Source organism: Notothenia rossii, assembly GCF_949606895.1.
Source record: "Notothenia rossii genome assembly, chromosome: 2".
NCBI classification, from domain to species: Eukaryota; Metazoa; Chordata; class Actinopteri; order Perciformes; family Nototheniidae; genus Notothenia; species Notothenia rossii.
The window spans coordinates 4,531,048-4,558,549 of NC_136904.1; the positions used below are offsets into that span (position 1 = coordinate 4,531,048).

General features: G+C 44.1%; 1 protein-coding gene across 1 annotated transcript in view; it reads left to right on the forward strand.

Annotated features, from left to right (window-relative positions):
- Window positions 1-26,287, forward strand: part of LOC307028916 (uncharacterized protein) — a 53,704-nt gene extending 27,417 nt beyond the window's left edge. Inside the window, exons 10-22 of the mRNA XM_079664321.1 lie at window positions 483-656; window positions 1,478-1,651; window positions 2,041-2,214; window positions 8,206-8,379; window positions 10,230-10,403; window positions 10,906-10,946; window positions 11,078-11,118; window positions 11,191-11,237; window positions 11,618-11,835; window positions 12,988-13,247; window positions 22,461-22,574; window positions 22,694-22,835; window positions 23,328-26,287. Coding sequence (XP_079520447.1) covers window positions 483-656; window positions 1,478-1,651; window positions 2,041-2,214; window positions 8,206-8,379; window positions 10,230-10,403; window positions 10,906-10,946; window positions 11,078-11,118; window positions 11,191-11,237; window positions 11,618-11,835; window positions 12,988-13,247; window positions 22,461-22,574; window positions 22,694-22,835; window positions 23,328-23,677 — 2,083 coding nt within the window. The 3' untranslated portion in view covers window positions 23,678-26,287. The remainder of the gene's footprint in view (window positions 1-482; window positions 657-1,477; window positions 1,652-2,040; window positions 2,215-8,205; window positions 8,380-10,229; window positions 10,404-10,905; window positions 10,947-11,077; window positions 11,119-11,190; window positions 11,238-11,617; window positions 11,836-12,987; window positions 13,248-22,460; window positions 22,575-22,693; window positions 22,836-23,327) is intronic.
- Window positions 26,288-27,502: the final 1,215 nt, after the last annotated feature.

The window sequence follows — 27,502 nt, forward strand, 5'->3', positions numbered from 1 at the left end:
CGTAGCCTAGCTTAGCACAACAAATCATGGATGTTACCATTTGTCTGCAGTTTCTCCTTTTGTTCATCTTATGTTTCTTTTCTTTCATTCTCCCAAGAACAATATAATGCAAACTGACAATGCAAAGCCCCATGTTAGTCAGAGTGACTTGTTACCAGACATATTTGTAAACTGTGTGATCTTGAGTTGAATCAGTTTCAGTGGGTTTTTATTAGTCTGGCTGCACATCATGAGTTAGTGTAGATGGAGCAGAGGTTCAGATGTGAAGTCTCCACTTCTTATTGAAGGTGAAGCACGTTGTCTTTCATATTAATGAGAGCTCCTTTCTCTTTCTGTATCTTACAGTTTTTAACCTGTCAGGATGTCCACTTTATAAACTCCTACATTCTCTACTTCTCCAGCTATAAACAGATTATTGAACCTTGAATATTTTAAGATGAAACTTTCTTTTTCTAAAGTTACATCATGTTTTCTTTATTCAGTCTGGGGCACTGCAGCTTGTCAGAGATCAGCTGTTCTGCTCTGATCTCAGCTCTTAAGTCCAACCCCTCCCATCTGAGACAGCTGGACCTGAGTAAGAACGATCTGAAAGATTCAGGAGTGGAGCTGCTGAGAGATCTTCTGGAGAGTCCAGACTGCAGACTGAAGACTCTCGGGTCAGTTCTCCATTTTTGTCTTCTGTGCTGAGATGAATATGTGAGAGTTGTGTTGACTCTGAGCTGCAGACATCAGGCTGATATCATCCTGATCCTCTCTGAGTATCTTGATGCTGAAGTCTGTTTTCTTCTTCTGTGGTTTCTTTCCCTGACAGTGGCAGAGCAATGTTAAGGAGAAATCAAATTCTGCATGATTCACTCTGAACCTCCTAAAAACCTCAAATTCATCTTATATTCTCCATCATGTTTTAATTTTAAATAAATGACATTATAAAAACATAAATACAATAATTAAGCTTTCATATAAAAACTATCAAACAGTCACAAATATGTTCAGTTTGAGCTGTTTCTCACATTTGTATGAAGCTACATGATGCTCATATTGACTAATTAGTTTAAACTGAAGATGCTTTGGATGTATGGCTCCACTATTTCTGAAACAAATGTTCTCTATTTATTTTTGCTCACATTTCTTCAAAATTCATCCCGACATATTTGTCATATTTGTAAACTCTGTGATCTTGAGTTGAATCAGTTTCAGTGGGTTTTTATTAGTCTGGCTGCACATCATGAGTTAGTGTAGATGGAGCAGAGGTTCAGATGTGAAGTCTCCACTTCTTATTGAAGGTGAAGCACGTTGTCTTTCATATTAATGAGAGCTCTTTCTCTTTCTGTATCTTACAGTTTTTAACCTGTCAGGGTGTCCACTTTATAAACTCCTACATTCTCTACTTCTCCAGCTATAAACAGATTATTGAACCTTGAATATTTTAAGCTGAAACTTTGTTTTTATAAACTTACATCATGTTTTCTTTATTCAGACTGAGAGACTGCAGTTTGTCAGAGATCAGCTGTTCTGCTCTGATCTCAGCTCTGAAGTCCAACCCCTCCCATCTGAGAGTTCTGGACCTGAGTTGGAACGATCTGCAGGATTCAGGAGTGGAGCTGCTGAGAGATCTTCTGGACAGTCCAGACTGCAGACTGGAGACTCTCAGGTCAGTTCTCCATCTTTAACTTCTGTGCTGAGATTAATATGTGAGAGTTGTGTTGACTCTGAGCTGCAGACATCAGGCTGATATGATCCTGATCCTCTCTGAGTATCTTGATGCTAAAGCCTATTTCTTCTTCTGTGGTTTCTTTCCCTGACAGTGGCAGAGTAATGTTAAAGAAAAATCATACTCTGCATGATTCACTCTGAACCTCCGTCAAGTTTTATTTTACTACTTTATATAAAAGACACATGATTACAACGAATAAGTATTTCTAACCAAACACAAGAAATATATTCAGTATTTGCTTCTTCCAACATTTTTATGAAGCTAAAAGATGCTTATACTGACTGAATAGTTTGAGCTGACCATGTGATCATGTGTTCTTTATTCAGACTGATTGGCTGCAGTTTGTCAGAGATCAGCTGTTCTGCTCTGATCTCAGCTCTGAAGTCCAACCCCTCCCATCTGAGATATCTGAACCTGAGTAACAACGATCTGCAGGATTCAGGAGTGGAGCTGCTGAGAGATCTTCTGGAGAGTCCAGACTGCAGACTGGAGGCTCTCAGGTCAGTTCTCCATCTTTAACTTCTGTGCTGAGATTAATATGTGAGAGTTGTGTTGACTCTGAGCTGCAGACATCAGGCTGATATCATCTTGATCCTCACTGAGTATCTTGATGCTATAGTGTATTTCTTCTTCTGTGGTTTCTTTCCCCTCTCTGAAGAACCAGCACCTTACCGTGGTAGAGAGGTTTGTGTGCCCTGATGAACCTGGGGGCTGTGTTGTCTGGAACCTTGTGTTCCTGGTAGGGTCTCCCATGGCAAATTGGTCTCAGGCAAGGGGCCAGACTAAGATTGGTTCACAAGACCTCATGAAAGACGACACACGAAGTGAGGATACCCGGCCCGGAGGAAGCCCGGGGTCCCCTTCTGGAGCCAGGCCAGAAGGAGGACTCGTCGGCGAGCGTCTGGTGGCCGGGCTTGCCACGGAGCCCGGCCTGGGACAGCCCGAAAAGGCGACGTGGGCAACACCTCCGCTTCTCCGTCCCGCGGGCCCACCACCTACGGGAAACAGCGATGGGGTCGGGTGCGCTGCCAGAAGGGTGGCAGTGAAGGCAGAGGGTCTCGACGGACCAGACCCGGGCGACAGAAGCTGGCTTTGGGGACGTGGAACGTCACCTCTCTGGGGGGGAAGGAGTCGGAGCTTGTGCGGGAGGTGGAGCGTTACCAGTTGGATCTGGTTGGGCTCACCTCTACGCACAGCGTCGGCTCTGGAACCTTACTTCTGGATAGGGGTTGGACTCTATTCTTCTCCGGAGTTGCTCAAGGTGTGAGGCGCCGGGCGGGTGTGGGGATACTCACAAGTCCCCGGTTGGGTGCTTCGTTGTTGGAGTCTACCCCAGTGGACGAGAGGGTTGCCTCCCTACGCCTGCGGGTTATGGGGGGGAAAACTCTGACTGTTGTGTGTGCTTATGCACCCAACAGCAGTTCAGAGTATACGGCCTTCTTGGAGACCCTGGAAAGAGTCCTGTATGGGGCTCCTGAAGGGGACTCTTTAATCTTGCTGGGAGACTTCAACGCACATGTGGGCAATGATGGAGACACTTGGAGGGGAGTGATTGGGAGGAACGGCCCCCCTGATCTGAACCGGAGTGGTGGTTTGTTACTGGACTTCTGTGCTAGTCATGGATTGGCCATAACAAACACCATGTTCGAACATAAGGATGCTCATAAGTGTACGTGGTACCAGAGCACCCTAGGCAGAAGGTCCATGATCGATTTTGTTATCGTATCATCGGATCTGAGGCCATATGTTTTGGACACTCGGGTGAAGAGAGGGGCGGAGTTGTCAACTGATCACCATCTGGTGGTGAGTTGGTTCGAGTGGCGGGGGAAGCCTCTGGATAGACATGGTAAGCCCAAACGTGTAGTTCGGGTGAACTGGGAACGTCTGGAGGAAGCCCAAGTTCAGGAGGCCTTCAACTCACACCTCCGGCGGAGCTTTTCGGGCATTCCTGTGGAGGTTGGGGACATTGAACCAAAATGGTCGGTGTTCAAAGCCTCTATTGCCGAAGCCGCGGCGGGGAGCTGTGGTCTCAAGGTCCTAGGTGCCTCAAGGGGCGGTAACCCTCGAACCTCCTGGTGGACACCGGTGGTCAGGGAAGCCGTCCGACTGAAGAAGGAGGCCTTCAGGGATTCGTTATCCCGGGGGACTCCCGAGGCAGTGGCAAGGTACCGACAGGCCCGAAGGGCAGCAGCCTCAGCCGTGGCCGAGGCAAAGCAGCGGGTGTGGGAGAAGTTCGGAGAAGACATGGAAAAAGACTTTCGGGCGGCACCAAAGTTGTTCTGGAAAACTGTCCGACACCTCAGGAGGGGGAAGCAGGGAACCATCCAAGCTGTGTACAGTAAGGATGGGACGTTGTTGACCTCAACTGATGGAGTGTTAGGGCGTTGGAAGGAGCACTTTGAGGAACTCCTGAACCCGACAACTCCGCCCTCTATGTTAGAGGCAGAGCTGGAGTATGACGGGGGATCGATACCAATCTCCCGGGGGGAGGTCACTGAGGTCGTCAAACAACTTCACAGTGGCAAAGCCCCGGGGGTGGATGAGATCCGCCCAGAAATGCTGAAGGCTCTGGGTGTTGAGGGACTGTCATGGTTGACACGTCTCATCAACGTTGCTTGGAAGTCGGAAACAGTACCGAAGGAGTGGCAGACCGGGGTGGTGGTTCCCCTTTTCAAAAAGGGGGATCAGAGGGTGTGTGCCAATTACCGAGGCATCACACTACTCAGCCTCCCCGGGAAAGTTTACTCTAAGGTACTCGAAAGGAGGGTCAGGCCGATTGTCGAACCTCAGATTGAGGAGGAACAATGCGGATTCCGTCCTGGTCGTGGAAGGACGGATCAGCTTTTTACTCTCGCAAGGATCCTGGAGGTGGCCTGGGAGTACGCTCATCCAGTCTACATGTGTTTTGTAGACTTGGAGAAGGCGTATGACCGGGTTCCCAGGGAGTCACTGTGGGAGGTGCTGCGGGAGTATGGGGTGAGGGGGTCTCTACTCAGGGCCATCCAATCTCTGTACTCCCAAAGCGAGAGCTGTGTCCGGGTCCTCGGCAGTAAGTCGGACCCATTTCAGGTGAGGGTTGGCCTCCGCCAGGGCTGTGCTTTATCACCAATCCTGTTTGTAATATACATGGATCGGATTTCGAGGCATAGTCGTGGGGGAGGGGGTCTGCAGATCGGTGGACTAAGGATTGCACCACTGCTTTTTGCAGATGATGTGGTTCTGATGGCTTCATCGGTCTGCGGCCTTCAGCATCCACAGGATCGGTTCGCAACCGAGTGTGAAGCGGCTGGGATGAGGATCAGCACCTCCAAATCTGAGGCCATGGTTCTCAGCAGGAAACCGATGGACTGTCCACTCCAAGTAGGGAATGAGTCCTTACCCCAAGTGAAGGAGTTCAAGTATCTCGGGGTCTTGTTCTTGAATGAGGGAACAATGGAGCGTGAGATGGGTCGGAGAATCGGAGCAGCGGGAGCGGTACTGCTGTCTCTTTACCGCACCGTTGTGACGAAAAGGGAGCTGAGCCAGAAGGCAAAGCTCTCTGTCTACCGGGCCATTTTCGTTCCTACCCTCACCTATGGTCATGAAGGATGGGTCATGACCGAAAGAACGAGATCGCGGGTACAAGCGGCCGAGATGGGTTTTCTCCGCAGGGTGGCTGGTGTGTCCCTTACGGCCCGTCTACACTACAGGCATGAAAAAATCTTGAAGCTGGGCGTGTCTGAAGCTTGGCGATTTTTTGCGAGCAACCAATCACATGAATCTCCCGCCCCCGACATACAAAGCAATAGCAATGTTAAAACGAAGTAAACTGGATATAAACTCTCCAAACAGGCGAAAAAACTATCAGTTTCACCCACTGTCTCTGCCACCTCCCTCCATGCCTGGTTCCTCCGGTTTGTATCCCGGTAAATAGTTTCGGTCGTAAAGAACCGGGTGATTTGCTACCGTAATATCTCGTTTGGAATATGAGGAAATTAACTGCGGTCTGGCTCTCCCAGCTTGTACGCGGTTTGATTGGCTGAGCTTGCACTGGCGGGATTTGCATAAACGGAATTTGATTGGCTGATGCCAAGCATCGAGCCTGAAAAGTTGAACATTGTTCAACTTTTGATGCCGATAGATGCTCGTGATGCTTGCAAAGCCATGCCATGCTCCCCACAATGCAGTTCGGCGAAGATTACAAATCTTCTACGTCACCCCATTCAAGTGAATGGGCGAAGCGTTGAAAGCATTTTTTGATGCCTGTAGTGTAGACGTACAGTTAGGGATAAGGTGAGAAGTTCGGTCATCCGGGAGGGACTCAGAGTTGAACCGCTCCTCCTTCACGTCGAAAGGAGCCAGTTGAGGTGGTTCGGGCACCTAGTTAGGATGCCACCTGGGCGCCTCCCTAGGGAGGTGTTCCAGGCACGTCCAGCTGGGAAGAGACCAAGGGGTAGACCTAGAACCAGATGGAGGGATTATATCTCTTCTCTGGCCTGGGAGCGCCTTGGGATCCCCCAGTCAGAGCTGGTTGATGTGGCCAGGGAAAAGAAAGTTTGGGGCTCTCTGCTGGAACTGCTACCTCCGCGACCCGACCACGGATAAGCGGGAGAAGATGGATGGATGGATGGATGGTGGTTTCTTTCCCTGACAGTGGCAGAGCAATGTTAAGGAAAAATCTAACTCTGCATAATTCACTCTGAACCTCCGTCAAATGTTATTTTACTACATTATATATATATATATATGGTCTTGTTCCCTCACTTTTCAAATCAGCCGCCATCACGCCCATATTGAAGAAACCTGGTGCAGACCGCAACAATTTTAATAACTTTCGTCCCATATCTAACCTACCTTTTCTCTCAAATATCCTGGAAAAAACTGTTGCATCCCAGATCCATACCCACTTGTCTGACAATAACCTGTGCGAACAATTTCAATCTGGTTTCCGCCCCCATCACAGCACAGAAACAGCACTGGTGAAAATCAATAACGACCTCCTCATGGCAGCTGACTCCGGACTATTAACTATCCTCATCCTCCTTCATCTTAGTGCAGCTTTTGACACCATTTCCCACAGCATCCTCATTGACAGACTGACCTCCATCGGGATCACTGACACACCCCTCCTCTGGTTTAAATCATATCTCTCAGGCCGCACTCAGTTCATCCAACTCAAAACCTTCAAATCACAGCCACTTCAAATCACAGCCACTTCCAGTCACGACCGGTGTTTCCCAGGGCTCTGTCCTGGGGCCTCTTCTTTTTATCATCTATTTACTTCCTCTTGGCAATATCTTCCATAAACACAACATCCACTTTCATTGCTACGCGGATGACACCCAGCTTTACTTGTCCTCCAAACCAACCACCATCCTCCCTCCATCCTCCCTGTCTGACTGCTTACACGACATCAAATCCTGGTTTTCCTCTAACTTTCTCAAACTTAACGACAATAAAACCGAGGTTCTCCTCATTGGCACAAAACCCACCCAAACCAAACCTGAGAGTTTCTCCATTACTATAGACCAGTCTTCAGTCTCCCCCTCCCCTCAGGTTAAGAGTCTGGGTGTCATCCTCGACGGCACACTTTCATTCAAATCTCACATCAGTAATATCACTCTGTCTGCCTATTTCCATCTACGCAACATCAACCGCCTCCGCCCGTCCCTTAACCCTAAGACCACCGCCATTCTTGTTCACACCCTGGTCACTTCCCGCATCGACTAGTGCAACTCCCTTCTCTTTGGTCTCCCTCTCAAATCCATCCACAGACTTCAACTGGTTCAGAACTCTGCCGCCCGCATCATCACCAGAACTTCCTCCATTAACCACATCACTCCTGTTCTTCAGCAACTTCACTGGCTCCCCGTCAAATCCCGTATCGTTTTTAAGATTCTGCTCCTCGCCTTTAAGGCCATCCATAACCTCACTCCTCTGTACCTCTCCGACCTCCTGCACATCAACACACCCATCCGCACACTCAGATCTTCTGCTTCCCTCAGCCTCACTGCACCCCCCTTCCGTCTAACCACCATGGGATCTAGAGCCTTCAGCCGCTCTGCACCCCGCCTCTGGAACTCCCTCCCACCTGACATCCGCAACACTGACTCTCTCCCCATTTTCAAATCACGCCTCAAAACACATCTCTTCACACTCGCATATCCACCCTGATCATTATCATCACACATCCTCTGTTTTTATTTATTTGGTTATTTGATTGATTTATATATATACTGCATTGTCTTGTTTATGTCTCTTATGCTGGTGTTATGTATTGTGTATCTTGTTTTTTATGTGTTTGTACGGCGACCTTGAGAGCCTTGAAAGGCGCCTATATAAAATAAATGAATTATTATAAAAGACACATGATTACAATGAATAAGTATTTCCAATCAAACACAAAAAATATATTCAGTATTTGCTTCTTCCAACATTTTTATGAAGCTAAAAGATGCTTATACTGACTGAATAGTTTGAACTGACCATGAGATCATGTGTTCTTTATTCAGACTGACTGGCTGCAGTTTGTCAGAGATCAGCTGTTCTGCTCTGATCTCAGCTCTGAAGTCCAACCACTCCCATCTGACACTTCTGGACCTGAGTAGCAACGATCTGCAGGATTCAGGAGTGGAGCTGCTGAGAGATCTTCTGGAGAGTCCAGACTGCAGACTGGAGACTCTCAGGTCAGTTCTCCATCTTTAACTTCTGGGCTGAGATGAATATGTGAGAGTTGTGTTGACTCTGAGCTGCAGACATCAGGCTGATATTATCCTGATCCTCTCTGAGTATCTTGATGCTGAAGTCAGTTTTCTTCTTCTGTGGTTTCTTTCCCTGACAGTGGCAGAGCAATGTTAAGGGAAAATCAAACTCTGCATGATTCACTCTGAACCTCCTAAAAACCTCAAATTCATCGTATATTCTTCATCATGTTTTTTTAAAATAAATGACATTATAAATACATGAATACATTTATTAAACATTTATATTAAAACTATCAAACACCAACAAATATGTTCAGTTTGAGCTGTTTCTCACATGTGTATGAAGCTACATGATGCTCATACTGACTTAGTAGTTTAAACTGAAGATGCTTTGGATGTATGGCTCCACTATTTATGAAATAAATATTTTCTATTTATTTGTTATCACATTTCTTCTAAATTCCTCCCGACATATTTGTCATATTTGTAAACTGTGTGATCTTGAGTTGAATCAGTTTCAGTGGGTTTTTATTAGTCTGGCTGCACATCATGAGTTAGTGTAGATGGAGCAGAGGTTCAGATGTGAAGTCTCCACTTTTTATTGTCAGGGTTTTTTCCCTTTATAAACAGTGGCGTTTTCTCCTGGAGGCCAAGGGAAGCCATGCTTCCCCTGTTTTTTCGGATTTTAGTTATAATTTTAATAAATAAATAAAAACACTTCGTTTAGTTTCGGAAATTCTTTGTTGTGTGTTGCTGCCGGCCCGTCTCTCCCCCATTCTCATTGAGTATTTTACAAAGAGTGAAACAGCGCCCCTCTAGAAGTTATGGTGAAACAGTAGATTGCACTCTGTTGCGAGAGGAGGCCAGCCGAAATGTGCTTCCCTTGGTGAAAAAAAATGGAGGGATTGACCAATCAGATGAGGCTCACGTCATGCCCCTGCCAACCTGTGATTGGTCAGGGCCATGCCAAGGGAAGCCAGAGGCGGCTGGCTTCCCTTACCTCACAATCCAATCAAATCGCATCAACTTAGTGGTGCAGTGACGCGTCCCAAAAAGCGGAAGTAAGCTGCGCTCGGTTTCCCTCGACAAAATAGCAATGGGATTTCTCCATAGGATTTTGGAAAATAGCTCGAAAAAAGGTCAGTGGAAAATGAACCTGTTAGGTAAATGCACGTTTTGTTCATTCGGATAATATCCACATGTCTACCCTACTTTTATAATTTTCGAATCATAAATCGAATCGAAGATTAGAAGATAGATAGCGTCACTGCACCACTCTCACCGCCTTTAGAAAGTAGCATGCAACTGAAGCAAGTGCAATTATGGAGGGTGGAGATTTGGAGTATTTAATCAAAAATAATTGGACTAAACTTCTGCTGCAGCAGCAACAACAAATAAAATCTGATGACCGGCCAATGCCCAAACTGGAGCTGTGTACAGCGAGGAACAAAGGAGCGAACCGGACGTAAAACGTTAAAGGTCTCCTGATTTAGTTTGTGAATGAATGCTTATTAGAGTTTCGGCTGGAGAGTGCGTGCGGACCTGTCGGTCAGATAACAGGCGTGTGTAAGTCCTGCATCTGTATGATACAAATGTGTGTAAAATGATACCGGGCGCTGTAATCACTCATCTGGTTACGTTATTACATTGACCACCACACCCCAGAAGATAGGACGTATTATTGGCTTCCCCTAATTTTTTTCCCACGCCACGCTACGGTTTATAAACTCCTACATTCTCTACTTCTCCAGCTATAACCAGATTATTGAACCTTGAATATTTTAAGCTGAAACTTAGTTTTTCTAAACTTACTTCATGTTTTCTTGATTCAGTCTGGAGCACTGCAGGTTGTCAGAGATCAGCTTTTCTGCTCTGATCTCAGCTCTGAAGTCCAACCCCTCCCATCTGAGAGCTCTGGCCCTGAGTGAGAACGATCTGCAGGATTCAGGAGTGGAGCTGCTGAGAGATCTTCTGGACAGTCCAGACTGCAGACTGGAGACTCTCAGGTCAGTAAGGGGTCGACTCTCTGCTGGTTCAGCAGGATTGTATTAAACACAGGGAGGTGGAGGTGTTGCTCTCACTGGGGAATCTCTCCAGCTCCACCTTCCAGGCGTAGCCTAGCTTAGCACAACACATCATGGATGTTACCATTTGTCTGCAGTTTCTCATTTTGTTCATCTTATGTTTCTTTACTTTCATTATTATCAAGCAATATAATACAAGCTGACAATGCAACGCCACATCTCAGTCAGGAGCAACTCATTAACAGATAAATGGGATGTTACAGTTAAAAAGGTAGTCTGTTTGTTTTTCTGTGTTCCTGGACTAATGCCTAGTGAATTCTCTAATGCAGCTGAGAGCTGTGGGCAGTCAGTCGTAGTGTTTGCAGAGAAGATATGATGTGATGTAAAGCATTGGATCAGTCAGGACTCTGAAGCTGACTAACTCAAAGAACTAACTATTATTTTAACTTGATCTAAAATGGTTGGATTGTGTTCATCCCTGCAGGATCAATGGAGAGACAATCAGAGCCAAGATACAGAAGAACTGTGAGTACTGAACCCATACCCTCCATTCATCCAGATATTGTACAACACATCTGATCTTAAAAGGTATTTATAGTATAATAATTATCATAGTTTTATTATTATTTTTCTCTGTCACCTCTTCTCTCCATCAGGCGACTCCGATGTGGAACAGGAAGTGAAGACAGACAGAAAGGTGAGAGAGGAGCAGTTGAGAGTTGAAGCTTAACTTGATTTCTAGTAAAATAAATAACTTTGTTTGTTCCAGGCTCCTGAATCCTTCTCACCTGAACACACAACTGAGTCTTCATACAGGTAATCCTATAACATGTTATTTTAAACACATTACAAATATATATTCATTTAATTTTGTTTCATTTCAAGTCTTTCCCCTTAAGGTATTGCATCCAATCTCTTTCCAACAGACATGAATAAGATAATGCCTCTGTGTGTAGGATTGTTTTCTTGTCTAGATCCTCGCTGGACTAGACATTTAGTTAATTTAATGAAAATGTGTTTACACACATCCTGATGCATGTGGACACATCTTCAGTGATGTTCCTATAATCATCAGGTGTTTCAGATCTTTCAACAAACCCTCCTCCAGGTCAGACTCCAGCTGGATGAACACCTGTCAGTCAGAACACAGGCCAGTGAAGGCTTGTTGTTGTAAGTTGTCTCTTGTGTGTCTACAGGTTCAGGTGTCCTGGTCCAGGTGAGTTCCAGTGCGCTTCGACTGGCCTGGTGTTCGTCATGGCTCAGGAGGCGGAGCTTCTGTACAGGGCGGCCACTTGGGATGAGAGCCTCCTCCAATCAGCTGGCAAGCAGGCAGCAGGGCCGCTGTTCGACGTGAAGAGTTCTGATGAAGCTGCCGTCTGCCAGCTCCACCTGCCACACAGCGAGACAGAGGATGGTAAAGACATCTAGTGTTAACAAATACACTTATATAATGTTTAGCAACTTATACCATCCACTACTGTTCAAAAGTGAACTAGTTTAACAAAGACAATAAGACTGTTAAACACCTGAACAGTTGAAACAACATCCTTAATATTCATCTGGCTGCTACTTCAAAAAATATTTTTAAATATGTATCTATTTACCTATACATCCTATTTCAATAACTTGCATGTAGACTCTTATTGCACTATTTCATTTATTTAAAACTATTTTTCTTTTTGTATTACTCTTTACTTGCACTATATTTTTCTGTGTATCTGTGTTTTGTGTTGCTCTGTTGGAGAAGCCTGTGACACAAGATTTGCATCGGCACAACTACACTGTAGCTATGTACGTATGACTAAATAGAGAACCTTGAACCTTGATTAGATCATTCAGACATCAAATCTGTTCTTTACAATCAAAATAGTTGAGTCCCCAAAAGAAGAAGAATGAAATGATTAAAACATCCATTTACTCGATGTGTTTCATGACATCATTATTGAAGCATACGATGCAATGCAGCTCTAAATGCTGAGTTGGATTTTCTTTGGGCCCTCTGTAGTCTCCTCACTGGATATTAAAGACATTTAAACTCTGACCTGTCAGTCCACAGCATGTTTCAGAGCTAACTCAACGCTAACTCTCACTCTCAGCTGGCAGTTTGATTAATTATTACTTTGTTATCCATCTCTTGCTCTTTCTGCTCTTTACATTGTCAGTCTGGCTGAAGCGTGTACAAAGCAAAACGACAGACAACAACATTTATAAGTTAGACTTTCTACGCCCTAAAAGCTTTAGAGAACTCTTCACACATCTAGAGAATCACTCAGACATGAGACCGGACACAGTCAAGCTGTTCTGGCTGCACATTACAAACATTTCAGCAGTCTTGTAAATTAGACAATAATTACACACACTCACATCCAGAAAGATCACAGGGGGGCGCAACAATAATTAAACATTACAAATAAAAGGTGAAGGATATAAACTGGTACATCCCAGTGAGGCTCCAAAGTGAATGACATTAGATGAACATTAGCTCTGAGCTAAAGTGGTGTGACATTGAAGATGATGAAGCTGTTTTAGCAGCAATGCAACAGATGACCAGCTCTTTGCTCCACAGCGCTGCTCCTGGACGGCCTGTTGTCTGTCGTCCACATCACTGATGAAGGCCTGAGCATCTTGGAGCCGCTGGAGGTCACACACACTCACGTGGTGGTGAAGGTGCTTCACCTCTCTCTCTTTGGCCTTATCATCGATCCATTGAGAAGGCTTCTAAAGTGGCGAATAAAGGGCAAAATTCTGCTGTTCCTACGACCCCCAGGCCGAGAGGAACAAATACTGGATGTATTTCTGCTACAGAACAACGTCCTTGAGGAGGAGGTAACGTGCTCACCATCAGCCTAAATGATTGTTTTAAACCACGGCTGTTTCCACAGAGAAGTTGTGGCCCCAGGCTCCCTACTGAATAGAATAGAATATAATTGGAGGGATGAAACCCTGTTTAATGGTCACACATAAATGCACAGACAGTGAAATGTGTTCTCTGCTTTTTACCCATCCTAGTACCAGGAGTCTAGTACTAGGTGTGCGGGAAAACTTCTGTGTATCAATGCAGTGGGAGTCACCGACTCAGGAAGGAGACACAGGGCGAGCTGGAGCTCTGATGTCAAACACTGATGGTTTAGTTAGGAGCTTCGGCCGGAGAATTCACATCACAAGTCCAAGAGCCAGAGGTTCTGACTTCACGGTAGAGTTGCCACGTCAATTCTGCAGCGCCTCTCTCTCGTTAGCCCATTTAACTGGTTTCACAGAGAGTAATCCACATATTTGAGAAGATAGCCTAAACATTACATTACATTGCATTTAGCTGACGCTTTTATCCAAAGTGACTGACAATAAGCACATTCGACCAGGAAGATACAACCTTGAAGAAAACAGAATCATATAAGTACATCAGTGAGGAGCTCATTCCACCATTTTGGAGCCAGGATAGCAAACCCACGGGTTTTTGCTGATGGGAACTTTGGTCCATTTAGCGCAATACCGCATCAGTTGCGCAACTTGCGCCACTTACGTGACAGACAAAAGAGTATGTGACAGACAAGAATAATCAATTCTAATGTGTAACACTTAATGTGGAGAAAGAGATGTCCTGTATGGGTTGATTGTGCGTTGATCTGTTGGTAATGCCTCGGGGTTCCGGTGGGCATGTAAACACATGCATAATGCTGCGCAATACTTTGTGGCCTCACCCAGTTGCATAGCGACGCTTATTGTTTAGGTGCCTTTTAATAAGCAGGTAGTTATATCATTAGCTGGAACTAGCTAGATCTGATCGATATGGACATAAACGCGAGTGAAGTCTAATCTGACAGGAGAGCTGCTGCTGACGAGTCGAAAGCAGCTCTGCATGTTCACATGCAGCGGTGACCGGAACAAAAGACACACTTCAGGTTAGAATATCACACGTAGCTATTTTAATTACCTCTCAAACTACCGTAACTAGTTATAGATATTCACCCATTTCATCAACACTTCTCTAACTTCTGGTCACTTTCCAAACAGTCTCAAGGAGGCAAGAGTAAACCCTCTCCTAAAGAAACCCACTCTCAACCTGTCTGATGTTATAAACTACAGGCCAGTCTCTCTCCTCCCGTTCCTGTCTAAAACACTTGAACGCGCTGTCTTTAATAACTCTCCTGTTATCTCCATCAGAACAACCTTCTGGATCCGCACCAGTCTGGTTTCAAGGCAGGTCACTCAACAGAAACTGCTCTCCTTGCTGTCTCTGACGAACTGCACACTGCTAAAGCAGCCTCCCTCTCCTCTGTCATCATCCTTCTGGACCTGTCTGCTGCATTCGACACGGTGAACCATCAGATCCTCCTTCGCACTCTCCAAGAACTTGGAGTTTCAGGCACTGCACTTTCCCTCCTCACCTCATACCTCAAAGACCGCACCTACAGGGTTACTTGGAGAGGGTCCGAGTCCGACCCTTGTCAATTAACTACAGGGGTCCCTCAGGGCTCTGTTCTTGGTCCCCTCCTCTTCTCCTTGTACACAAACTCGCTCGGGTCTGTCATTAGCCCGCATGGTTTTTCATACCACTGCTACGCTGATGACACCCAATTAATTATTTCCTTTCCCCGGTCAGAGACCCAGGTCCTCGCACGCATCTCTGCTTGCCTAGCAGACATCTCTCGGTGGATGTCTGCTCACCACCTCAAGCTCAACCTTGACAAGACTAAACTGCTTTTCCTTCCGGGAAAAGATTGTCCCACTCTTGACCTAACAATCAACATCGGCGCCTCTGTTGTTTCCCCGACTCAGACTGCAATGAATCTGGGTGTGATCCTAGATAACAAACTGTCCTTCACTGCAAACATTGCTGCTACAACCCGCTGCTGCAGATACACGCCTTACAACATCAGGAGGATACGTCCACAGCTGACCCAGACATCAGCGCAGGTTCTGGTCCAGGCCATCGTCATCTCACGCCTAGACTACTGCAACTCCCTCCTGGCTGGTCTACCTGCATGTGCCATCCGACCTCTGCAGCTCATCCAGAATGCAGCGGCTCGTTTGGTCTTCAATCTTCCTAAATGTTCCCACACCACTCCTCCGCTCCCTTCACTGGCTTCCAGTAACTGCTAGAATCCACTTCAAGACACTGGTACTTGCGTACCATGCTGCGAATGGATCTGACCCTTCCTACATCCAGGACATGGTTAAACCGTACACCCCAGCACGTGCACTCCGCTCTGCATCAGCCAAACAGCTCGCTGCACCCGCACTGCGAGGGGGACCCAAGTTCCCGTCAGCAAAAACACATGGGTTTGCTATCCTGGCTCCAAAATGGTGGAATGAGCTCCCCATTGAAATCAGGAAAGGAGAAAGCTTACACATCTTCTTCAGACTGAAAACTCATCTCTTTAGACCAGGGGTGGGGAACCTTTTTCCTCTCAAGGGCCATTTCAATTTTTACAATTTCCTCCGAGGGCCGTACAAGTTATTGACCTCTGCTTAAAAATACTAAAATCACAGCCCATTCATTTTGCCTTTCTTTCATGCTCTACAAAGAAAAAGCAACCTCTTAATCCAGATATTTTTACCATGACTCGCGTATGCATGCACGTGCACGGTGTGGCATGACCACCACAACAGAAAGATAGATATGGACACAAGATGTGTGCAAATGTATTTAGTTTCCTATCCATGTGGACATGATTTGAGTGGTGGGGGGGGACCTAACCTCCTTTAGGGGGGTCCGGGGGTCATGCTCCCCCGGGAAGATTTTTTTTAAAATGTTGAAGTTAAAACCATCAATCTGGTGCACTTTGAGAGCAACATTAAGAGATCTATGGATACATCTCTCAACACCCATATGAAACAGAACTCTAAGCATATTTATTTTTCTTTATCGATATTTTACAAATCACTCTCCTTTCAAACTGTATTCTTGTTTATTAATAACAACTTTTTTTACCGTCATATAGTATTTTATACCTGTTTACTTTATTCTCTTATTTCTTTATAACTATAATGATCATATAAAGATGTGCCTTTACCTCACTGGTTGTAGAAAAAGCTTCTTATATTCGTTAGCATAGCTAGCTAACCAGATGCTAATAACAACAAAGTTATTGACTGTTAGATCAGTATGACAGATGAACAGATCGCCACTGGGCTTTCAACTGAAGACACAGCCACGCAAAAACTGCGGCATGTGTACGGCTCCTTATGGGTACTGCAATTTTTGGAAGACCCGGAGCGACGATCTGGTGCTCTCCCTCAGAACTGAACCCTATGAGACGAGACATATACCACGTGATGACACGTTAGGCTCGTGTTGTGTTCAAGGACCCTGACCTTGGCTAGGAAAAACAGGTACTCGCTTGTTTAATTTTTTTGCGGTCTAGATTTCTCCAATTATTATTTTTTTTGCGTGTGTTTATAAATTACCTTGAGGGCCATACCAAATCGTCTCGCGGGCCGTATACGGCCCGGGGGCCGGAGGTTCCCCACCCCTGCTTTAGACTCCACTTCGAGCGATAGAATTACTAACAAAGCACTTATATACTAACAAAGGGCTGGCTTATCTAAAGCCAGTTGAGTAGCACTTGAAATGTTTGGCTCTATGAAACCTGATGTACTTATATGATTCTGTTTTCTTCAAGGTTGTATCTTCCTGGTCAAATGCACTTATTGTAAGTCGCTTTGGATAAAAGCGTCAGCTAAATGCAATGTAATGTAATATGTTTAGTTTTACTTTCGGGTCACTCATTACTGACCCGCGAGCTGCATGATATACTGACGGGCTGTCAGGAGAGGGAGAGAGCGCTCCGTTTATTATTCCCGTGTTATTGTAAGTTACTGTACACTTTTGAATAGTTAATCTACTATAATTAGTTTGTTTAATATCGAATCATATCAGTTTGTTTTAAAGCACAATAAATAACAAAGAAGACCTTTGACCGGCACTTTTCTCATTTTATCCGGAAGATTTAAACTTTAACGGACATGTTGACCGGCGAAAAAATATTCTAACGGGAACTCTGGACCCTAGAGCTCCCAGTCCAAGCCCCTACTGACTGAGCCACTGCTCCTTTTTTCAAACGTTCTTGGTTGTGAGAGGAATCAGATCTATCTGAACTGAATCTTTTTTTGCGTATATTTCTTGTGCAGATTTCATAATGAATTCTTAATTATTTACGTGGAGTGCCACACTCTACTGGTTATCAAACTCGATACCTTAATACTTTAAAATACGTAAAAAGAAACATTAAGAAGTTGTGGCCCCAAGCTCCAAACTGAGAGAGATGGTAACACGATTAGTCTCATCGTCTGAGAATCTACTCTGTGAACATAGGCTGATTTAGTTCACACACAAAACACATAGGATGGTTCTTTATAAATGAAATAATCATGAACTGCTAAGAATATATAAACTACAGAATGACATAAGTATTATATCAATAATGTGATGATGAATGTATGAATGGTAGGTTACATAATTAACATTAACAGTAAATCAGATGGTTAGCAAATACTGAAAGGCACAGTTGAAACACTCAACAACTGAAAGATTGAAGGGAAGCATTTTGGGAGTCCAACCCTAATCGAAGCCTTAAAGGTCCCCTATTATACTGTTTTTCATCAATATATTATAGGTCTCAGATATATCCAGAGCCTATCTCTGATTGGCTGAAACACCAAACAGATCATTGCAGCATTACCCATAATCCCCTCTGTTTCAGCCCTGTTACCAAAGTGCTGATTCTCTGTCTGTTACTTTAGATGAAAATAAGGAGCCCCTTCCCACGCCCCTCTGAGAGAGATTTGGTTACAAAGAACTCAATGGTGCTCTAGGAGGAGATTCAGGTGATAAGGGGGGGGGGGGGGGGGGGGGGGGGTTACCTTGGTTTGTGATTGGCTAATGGTTACTCAAGCCAACACATCGTTATGACATCACAAAGTGACCAAAATCTGATCAGCTCATTTTCAGACAGGTTTTTATAGAAATGGATCAAAAAGAGAGAGAATCTTTGTTCCTGAAACCTTCAGAGTCTCTTTCCACAGAGGGGACACATGTTGATGTAGAAGAGACATGAAGAAGAGGGGACACATGTTGATGTAGAAGAGACATGAAGAAGAGGGGACACATGTTGATGAAGAAGAGACATGAAGAAGAGGGGACACATGTTGATGTAGAAGAGACATGAAGAAGAGGGGACACATGTTGATGTAGAAGAGACATGAAGAAGAGGGGACACATGTTGATGAAGAAGAGACATGAAGAAGAGGGGACACATGTTGATGTAGAAGAGACATGAAGAAGAGGGGACACATGTTGATGTAGAAGAGACATGGAAAAGAGGGGACACATGTTGATTTAGAAGAGACATGGAGAAGAGGGGACACATGTTGATGTAGAAGAGACATGAAGAAGAGGGGACACATGTTGATGTAGAAGAGACATGGAAAAGAGGGGACACATGTTGATTTAGAAGAGACATGGAGAAGTGGATTTTGCTTAATAGGTGACCTTTAAATCAATAACTGAAACCAAGCATATGGATTGCATTGTCTTACTGAACCGATGAGCGGGTTGCTGCTGTGCTGCATAAAGGAGGGAACACAGCGGTGGACCTGGGGGAGGTGGCCGGAGGATATACTAGTTACAAAAAAAAAATGAAATGTTTAATACTAACTAAGAACTAATAAAACAAAATGAAAACGCTAAGGAGATAAGGATTTGAGGGAATAAAAAAAGGGGGTTACAGGGATGAGAGGAAAAGAGAGGAGTCCTTTTGTCTTCCTCAGGTAGGGGGATGGGTATAGTAACCCACCCAGGTAATAAACCTTCTGACTACATTTAAACTTTCCTATCTGAAACAAATAGTAATTGTTTCAAATATCTAACTCTAGTGTTTGTTTAGATCAGTGGAGCAAAAAGTAATTTGCTCGTCTTCAGGTCAGAGCCGGACATTAAGTATTAAAACTGGGGAGTTTTGTCCTTGATCTTCCGTTAGACTGTCATAGTGATGTTAGCCATGGCTAGCCAACCCTCTGGTAGTTTTTAGGGATTAGAGCCGGCATCACGTGTGATCGCGTTACAGGAATTGGTCATGTGATTAATATGCATTAATTATTTTAACGCGTCAAGGTTTCCAGATTAATCGCGACTTTTGACACGTTAATGTTGACAACTACGGAGCCCCTAAAGGGTCATGGAAAAACAAAAAGTATCTTTTGCTTACAATATACTTTCTCGTTTGCATAATATACTTTCTCGTTCGCACGATATACTTTCTTGTTTGCATAATAAACTTTCTCGTTCGCACGATATACTTTCTCGTTTGCATAATATACTTTCTCGTTCGCACGAGAAAGTGACCGGTGCCCCAAGTAGGAAGTGGAGCACACAGGAGACGACCGTTTCTGTTATGTTTATGTGGGGAAATGGCATTGCATATATCATATATTATTTAAGATGTATTTCGAACGCGGACTTAATTTTAAAGACATTTCGGCCAGGGTGTAGAGATATTTGTTTAAGCACCGGATTCACCAAACAGGAGAGTCTGTGGACCAGTCTGCCTTGATTGAAGAGATGTGCCTTCTATACACCGCCTTCACTTCATTAGAACAGCTGAAGAGAGACGAGGCTGCTACGTTTTAACCACACACACACACACACACACACACACACACACACACACACACACACACACACACACACACACACACACACACACACACACACACACACACACACACACACACATACACACACACACACACACACACACACACACACACACACACACACACACACACACACACCTCTACACACATCAAACTGCCCGATTATTCCCCCTATTACTCGTTTTATGAAGGAGATGTCCGGTCACCAGGGCGCATGATGTTTGTGTATTGTTTATGTTGTCTGTCCTATTGCCGTGTTTTTTCGTGTTATGTATGTGTTTGTATTTTTTGCACACCGGGACAGAGTTGCACTCTAAATCTAGTTATACTGTGTATAATGACAATAAAAGGCTTTAACTTTAAGCTCTGCTCAGCTCCACTCTGTGTTTGTATGTTCAGTGTGTTTGTGTGTGTCCGACACCAGCATTTGTTTTCAAATTACCATGAACAGTAATTTACACACATCGGGCCAACTCCATTGGTCCATAGGTGTGTGTTCCCAAGTGAAAGAAGTTTGTTTAATCTTAATCTCGATTTAGTGGTTAGTCCTGTCGGAGTGCACCGGAACAAACAACACTATCATAATATCTTCTTTAAAAAATGCCATTGGCACACACACACACACACACACACACACACACACACACACACACACACACACACACACACACACACACACACACACACACACACACACACACACACACACACACACACGAGGGAAACTTCTGATACAATTGGAAACAGGACTCGGAGAGACACGAGGAGAACTGGAGCTTTGATGGCAAACACTGAAGGTTTATTTGGAGCTTCGGCCGGAGAATTCACAAGACATGTAGCCACGAGTTGACACAGGTTGAGATGCAAGCGCTCTAACCCAGACCCATGTATTTAGCTAGTTCTGAGAGGAGAATCAACATTGTGCATAACAAGATAGAACTATAACACCTCTATCAGCTGACGCCAACAGGCAGGAACAGGGAGACAAAACACTGAGAGCACAGCAGCCAAGGCTACAGGTGCTTGTGCTCAGTGAGGTCAGTACAAACTGATAAACTGGGTCAAAGTTATTTCCCCACAACACACACACACACACACACACACACACACACACACACACACACACACACACACACACACACACACACACACACACACACACACACACACACACACACACACACACACACACACACACACACACGCGCGCGATGTGTAAAAGGCACATCTCTCCTACTTGGTGAACCGGTAACTTCTTCGAGCGCACAAGATACTCTTTTTATTTTTTTTCATGACCCTTTAGGGCAGGGCTGCCCAACCTTTTTTGAACCAAGTGCCAGCGAACTGTCAGCTGGGAGGGAGGCTCGCTGCGGGGAAACGGCGGACCTCTGTTGGTGCAACTTTTAAAAACATAAAAAATGTAGGGCGGCGACTTTCGTCAGCGAATCGAGCCAGCCATCGTCGACCGGACGTTGTGTGATTCTCCAGATGGCCAGTCCGCGGAGGGTGGAAAATACATACCCGAAGTAAACAAAGACGTGCAACGGGAAGGTGTTCCCACGGGAAACAAAATATTAAATGAAACAATCTCTTCTCTTAAAATTCACAACTTATTATGAATGAAACATTCACAAACTTATAATTATGTATTCACATGTTTAACTCTGTTACATATGCACGCAACAAACAGGAGAGCGTAGGGCAGAATTAGGAGGGAATTCCGTCACGTAGCGTTTGTGCACCGTTTTGAAATGCCGCTCTAAATTAGCCTTCTTCGGTAAAGCCATGCTCGTATTTCAGATGAGAGACAGATGGACTTTGAATTGGAATAAACCAAAAATAATCATCCTCCCTCTCGGAGTGAAAATTATATATTTTGGGCTTTTTTGCTTCTGCCATAATTGCGGTCTTGTGTGTGTGCGGACTGTCATTGCTGTTGACACGGACCACGTCAGCTAACTAGTGCCACTACCCACTGCTCACCAGCCACGCCCCGACACATGGGGTCACGCCAATCACAAAGCTTTGATGCGTCCAAGTGCATTATTCTGGCACAGGAAGATTATGTTATTGGACATTAATGATAAAACTGAATATTGTTGTTCTATTTTTAGACACATCTCGCGATCGACTGGGAATCTCCCCGCGATCGACTGGTTGGGCACCCCTGCTTTAGGGGCTCTGTAAACAACCCTAATAAATATATTAAAACATGTGTTGGAGAATTGGAATTTCATCCAAAAATATGTAACCTATACACTTGAATTAATCTACTCACATATGTCCTCAATCTGTTGTTCTTAATTGATTGTAATTCAAATATCTCTGTAGAGCAGGTCTGTCAACGTGTTGTTTTAAATTGATCAAAATGTCCTGTTTCTGAAGGTTGTTAAACACAGACGTGCTGTGAACATCCCAATCTCCTCCGACTGTGAGCTGGACATTGATCGAAGTTACAGTGTGCACTGTGAACCTGAGGGCTTCTTCATTCAGCCTGAGGTGAGTCACTGATACTCCTCAAAAGAAACATAATGATCATTAACACACATTTATCTGCATGTGGATTCACAATCAGGAAAGATCCAGATAAACATTTAACTTCTGCTTCTGGTTTCCAGAGTAAAACATTTGATTCCAGGTTCGGACCAAACTACTACCCGACATTTCTAGTTTCCCTGACGACGAGCACAGAGAGAGTGGTTTTGAAGGTCAAGGACCAAGGTGGAAACGTAGTCTGGTATTGTCGCGTGTCACTGGAAGGTAAAGACTCCACCTGAGCTCAGACCCAGAGATAGACTGGATAACTCTAAAGCTCCATCTCATAGCATTCTCCATTAAGGCTCCATGGCAACGCATCATTACTACATTAAACACACAACCTGTTATATTCTAAAACCATAATAAAAACTAGTGTGGTGCGGTGGTGAAACAGCGTGGCATTATGGGAGTTGCAGTCTTCAGCTTCTCATGCTTAAGTGGATACGCCGCCATTACAGGAGACTGTGATGAACGTACTGTTACCTTGATTACAATTACACATTTCTCTGAACCATTTGCGATAATGTTTGTACACAACTCAACAAACTATAAATAATACAGGTGTAGGAGTTTTTTAGATTTTAATGAGGAAATGTTACATATTATAACTTTAAGTGAACAGAAATCCCCCTCTGGGAATGTTGAGTAATTTTTAAGAGATCTGTTTAATGTGATTGTTCGTTAACAAAAGTATTTTCCTTGTTTATCTTCCAGATCCAAGGAAGGAATTGTCCCAGAGAAATGTCCCAGAGACCAGAGTCCCATCAGCGAGCAGAGTCCCAGCAGAGAGCAGAGTCCCAGCAGACCAGAGGCTGCGCTCAGTTCGGACAGAGTTCATTCAAAGAGTGACTCAAACTGTCCTGAATGACCTTCTGGATAAACTCTTTGAGTCTGAAGTGATCAGTGAATCTGAAATGACGTCAGCCAGAGCCAAACCCCAAAATGACGGAGCACGAGAGGTGGTGGACGCGATCCGAAGAAAAGGAGCTGCAGCCAGCAGGTTTCTGATCAATGCTCTCCGTGAGCTGGACCCGTATCTTTACGAAGAGCTCAATTTGAGCTGAGGCAAACCTTGTGGAGTGTGTGTGACAGTTGAAGTCTAGTCCTCTGTTTTGTTACCTGAGATACTCATACGTTACTTGAGTATTGCAATTGTATGGTACTTTCTACTTCTACTCTACACTACATGTTTGTAATACTTTTAGTTACTTCACAGATCTGGATGAATGATGTGAAATATAATCAAGTGTTAAATCAGACTTTAGTTCCACCTGGAGTAAATTCACAAGCTACCCTGCAGTACACAAAGTCATTCAAACTAGCTGCACCTTTACCAGCTTTGAGAACACTTTACTGATCAATCATTATAAAACATATCTTATAAAACGGACAAGTAAAATCAAGCAATCTGATTGGTTCTTAGCCATGATATACGGAGCGTATACCACGGGTAGAATTGTAAGTTACTTTTCACAACAAGTCAGTATCCCTCCGCGTCTGAGAAAGACAGTATACCGTTGGGTTGCAGTTTGCTTTTCATACTGGAACAAGAAAGCAGCGGAGAAGTAACGGGGCAGAAAGCCTCCTTTTTACGCAGCGGTCTGGACATAGACATCAAACGGCAAAAGATATTCAGTGTGCAGTTCCTTTGGCATTAGGGCAGGGGTATCTAGATACTTTCCAAGCTTTAACATAATGAATTGTGCTACTTTTAAAGCAAGCAACGATGTTTTCAAATCTGTAATCAAAGAGGTCCGCAAACACGCTATCGACCAATCAGATTGCTGGGTTTGACTTGTCAGTTTTATAAATATATTTAAATTTCTTCCGTTACGAAACAAACTTACAAAGCATAAAATGGAAACATTTAAGATTAACTTCGACCTCCGGGGGGGTCTTACTATAGTATGGAGGAGTGGATTGAGTAGTGCCTATCAACAGAAAAAAAAGCACCTAAACTACGACATGCAGAGCTACGTGAAGAGCAGGTAGACCAACTGGAAAAGTAGCACCATTCAAAAGCTTTCTGATGCAGGTCTTGAAACAAAGCAGAGAAATTATGACCGTTAGTGGCCGCAGGTGCGAAAGCTCTCTCCAGAGCTACTGGAAGCCCAATCTCGGGGACCGGAGAAAGTGGAGCAATATTCTCGCCACGCCAAGCAACAGCCTCGAACAACCTATACAAGTGACCACGTAAGCCATGCTACTGATGTTGGACAGTTTTTCAGTGGATGCATAATAAACAGCAACATACACATTAATATAAATAAACAGCCAAATAATGGATCAACGCTCTCTGTCTAATATGTTCGCTTGCTGTTAGTGTTGTTGCATAGCAACCACCTTGCACTATGTTTTGTGCAGAAGGCAAACGGAGGCGCTATTTTATTTTGAACATCATTATTTACTGATAAAAACTATTTAAATTAGAGTGTGTATTTTTCTTTCATATTGCCACACTTGGTAACCGTTTTATAAAAGCAATAGCTCACTTCAGGCCGTGATATGCTCATTATATCACAGCTAAGGGGGTTGTCGACCCTCCGCTTCGCGTCGGGCCGAACCACGCCCCTTAGCTGTGATATAATGAGCATATACCACGGCCTGTCGTGAGCTATTGCTTAATTATAAAACGGACAAGTCAAATCAAGCAATCTGATTGGTTCTTAGCCGTGATATACTGAGCGTATACCACGGGTAGAATTGTAAGTTACTTTTCACAACAAGTCAGTATCCCTCCGCGTCTGAGAAAAACAGTATACCGTTGTGGAACAAGAAAGCAGCGGAGAAGTAACGGGGCAGAAGCCCTCCTTTTTGACACAGCGGTCCAGACATAGACATCAAACGGCAAAAACATATTCAGTGTGCAGTTCATTTGGCATTAGGGCAGGGATATCTAGATACTTTTGAAGGTTTAACATAATGAATTGTGCTACTTTTAAGTTTTAAAGCAAGCAACGATGTTTTCAAATCTGTAATCAAAGAGGTCCGCAAAAACGCTATCGACCAATCAGATTGCTTGATTTGACTTGTCAGTTTGATAAATATATTTACATTTCTTCCGTTACGAAACAAATTTACAAAGCATAAAATGGAAACATTTAAGATTAACTTCGACCTCCGGGGGGGTCTTACTATAGTATGGAGGAGTGGATTGAGCAGTGCCTATCTCCAGAAAAAAAAGCACCTAAACTACAGTACAACATGCAGAGCTACGTGAAGAGCAGGTAGACCAACTGGAAAAGTACCACCATTCAAAAGCTTTCTGATGCAGGTCTTGAAACAAAGCAGAGAAATGATGACCGTTAGTGGCCACAGGTGCGAAAGCTCTCTCCAGAGCTACTGGAAGCCCAATCTCGGGGACCGGAGAAAGTGGAGCAATATTCTCGCCACGCCAAGCAACAGCCTCGAACAACCTCAACTATACAAGTGACCACGTAAGCCATGCTACTGATGCTAGACAGTTTTTCAGTGGATGCACAATAAACAGCAACATACACATTAATGTAAATAAACAGCCAAATAATGGATCAACGCTCTCTGTCTAATATGTTCGCTTGCTTTTAGTGTTGTTGCATAGCAACCACCTTGCACTATGTTTTGTGCAGAAGGCAACGGATGGACTATTTTATTTTGAACATCATTATTTACTAATAAAAACTATTTAAATTAGAGTGTGTATTTTTCTTTCATATTGCCACACTTGGTAACCGTTTTATAAAAGCAATAGCTCACTTCAGGCCGTGGTATAGACAAGTTTACGCGCCAAAACACGGGTAGCGCCATGACACTACACAAATGCACTTCATTTCCGCCGGAAGTCTTTTGCACAGCGTCTGTCGGTGTAAACCGATGTAAACAGTCAGACGGGCACTGGTGTAAACACAGCGATTTCGATGCTAACAGTGATGCTAGCTTGGGAACACGATTCTACTTCTTTGACTGGAGATGGCGTTACTCTCCCCCACCCGAATTCAGTGCAAAACTGGGAGGATAACATGACGACGTGGCCCAGCATAAAACCAAAATAAACTGCCTTATTTAGGTCATGCCCACAGGAGCCAACAGTTGTCTGTTGTTTACATAATGCACAATTTACATGATCTCTTTATGCTGTGCAATATATCATATGTGCCTGTACTGTTTGAGTGAAAATAAAGTTTGATGTAATTTAATTTCATTATTGCACTGTTATTGCATTATTGCATTTCATTTTTTCCTTAGAGTGCTACAATTTCTTTTAACACAGTTCATCATTCATATTAAGCTCATACTGTACATAAATAACACTGAATGAATTAATTGTTGAGAGGAAACTAAAGAAATGGCTTCAACAAGAAAGATCACATGTTTAATCCTAACAGGTATTACAAATTAAAATATAAAAGCAGCCCACACAATTACATCACTATGAAAATATTCATATATAATATTAAAAAATACAATGCATGCAGTATTTGTTGTGTTTATCTGTATTTAATGAACAACATGGCTGGGTGCTGGGTGCTGGTTTGTGGTCGTAGCACTCTCTATCTAACCACTCGTTCAGGTGCTTTCTCGAGTGATTGCAACCAACTACCGCACACGTAGTTCCCGAACCACTTTTCTTCATGTTGTAATTGTTATATCCTCTTTGTCTCTGCGATATCAGTGCTTTGTCGGCACAACGGAGCTAGCTAGCAAAACAAACCCAGTCCGCCAAAACGGAAGTGCATTGCATCGAAGGGAGGAGTTCAGGATGTAGAGCGGAAACGGCTCAATAACTTGTGTATATTATATTACAGCTAAGGGGCGTGGTTCGGCCCGACGCGAAGCCTGAAGTGAGCTATTGCTTAAATATATATTATTCTGAAATGGACCAATCTGCACAAAGACTACTTTTACTGTCG